General features: G+C 49.2%; 1 protein-coding gene across 1 annotated transcript; it reads right to left on the bottom strand.

Moving 5' to 3' along the window:
* Positions 1-127: 127 nt before the first annotated feature.
* LOC112459204 lies at positions 128-1,238 on the bottom strand (the record flags this gene model as incomplete). Its single annotated transcript, XM_025023223.1, has 2 exons — positions 128-971; positions 1,131-1,238. Coding segments are annotated over 2 exons (952 nt in total), but the record flags the coding sequence as incomplete, so codon positions are not given.
* Between the last annotated feature and the right edge of the window lie 432 nt (positions 1,239-1,670).

Raw genomic sequence — 1,670 nt, 5'->3', positions numbered from 1 at the left:
CACTGGAGAATGACAACTGGCAAATCGGGTTGAAGTTTAGGACCCGAGAGAAGATGATCATTTAATGATGATCCGTTAGAAGAGGGACATGACGCGTTGAAAACGACACGCAGATGCGTAGTTTTACTGTCTTCCCGGATAACGGGATGATGCGGAATGAAAACGCATTGCGTATCATTGGAGTCGGAAGCGGGCACTTCCCTCATGTGCCCGAGAGCTTCATATTCGCGAAGAAATTCGGAATACTCGTCCCGTTGCGCAGGATGAGCATCGAATCTCCGAATTAACCCGTTAAGATATTTCTCGGCGATAGCGCGAGAAGGTCCGATTTCGATCGGAGGGCCTTCCTTAAATGGAAGACGTACAATATAGCGTCCGTCAGGACAGCGCGAATGAGTGAGGCGAAAATGCTCTTCGCATTTTTCGTCCTCGGGAGTGAGAGTCATCTTTCGCGGAATCTCTTCGACCTCCCAAAACCGTCGGAGTTCCTGATCGAGCGACAAGGAATTGAGACTGTGATGAGCATTCACAGTATACGAAGGTCGATCGTGTGACGAGTCAACCGAGATGGCATGTGAGGCCACCTGACTAGAAGTGATAGGTCCCGATATTACCCATCCCAATATCGAATTTTGAGCGATAGGCTGTCCCACCGCCCCTTTTCGAATTCCGTCTTTAATGAGAGCGCTATACAATTCCGCGCCCACTATAATGCTAATGGGATCTGCGCTCATGGGGTCGTGGTCAGCCCATGGGAGATCCTCGAGATGAGCCAACGTCGCCTTGAGCGGCAAACGTTTTGGCGCGTATGCCGTTAGCGATTTCAAAATTAATGCGGTCGTCGAGAATGCCGGAGTCTGTTTACCTTTCGGCGAGATCGTTATTCGCGCGGCATATCGATACGTCCCGGCAGTTACACACCCGACGGCCGAAACCGAAGTTGGCATTCGAATTCTCTTCAGCCGTAAACACTGCGCGAGGTTTTCGGTTATAAAGGTCATTTCGGAGCCTTGATCAAGCAAGGCTCTTACAATCACAGAACGGCCCGAAGACGCGCTAACGGTAAGCCGAGCTGTCGCGAGCAAAACATGCGAACGAGTGGTGTGCGAAGACGCAAACAATGAGCTTACTTCGCTACTGGGCGTTTCACTTTGTTTCGGCGTGTCGGTTGACGCCGTGACCTCTGCGGGTTTCGAGGAAGAGTCGGAATCTACATGGAGCAACGTGTGATGTTTTCTCTGACAAAGACGGCATGAATATTTACTGGAGCACGTTTTTGCCCCATGATTTGAACTTAAACAGTTGAAACACCGTTTCTCTTTCTGCACAAGTTCTCGCCTCTGATTCGGACTCTTCTCGGTAAATTTCGGACAAACGTAGAAAGCATGCTTCGCTTTACACAACGAACACGGCGGAAACGATTTCGCGCACACGTTAGCACTAATCTTTTGCGCATTCGAATTTTTCGCTTTATCGGAGGAAGAAAGGGGGAGCTTCCAATTTTCGAGAGCTCGGATTCGGTTATCCAAGAATTTTTTAAAGTCATCGTATGACGGAGGATGTCGAGCTTCACCAAACTTTAAATTCCATGCCTTTCGCGTAACTGCATCGAGTTTTTGTGACCCGAGACTGATGAGAATATCGCTCCATAACTCTTCAGGCGTGCGATT

The sequence above is a fragment of the Temnothorax curvispinosus genome, unplaced genomic scaffold (genome assembly GCF_003070985.1).
Source record: "Temnothorax curvispinosus isolate PA1 unplaced genomic scaffold, ASM307098v1 QBEX01009629.1, whole genome shotgun sequence".
NCBI classification, from domain to species: domain Eukaryota; kingdom Metazoa; phylum Arthropoda; class Insecta; order Hymenoptera; family Formicidae; genus Temnothorax; species Temnothorax curvispinosus.
The sequence above is the reverse complement of the archived record's forward strand: the minus strand, read 5'-3'. Positions and strand labels throughout refer to the sequence as shown.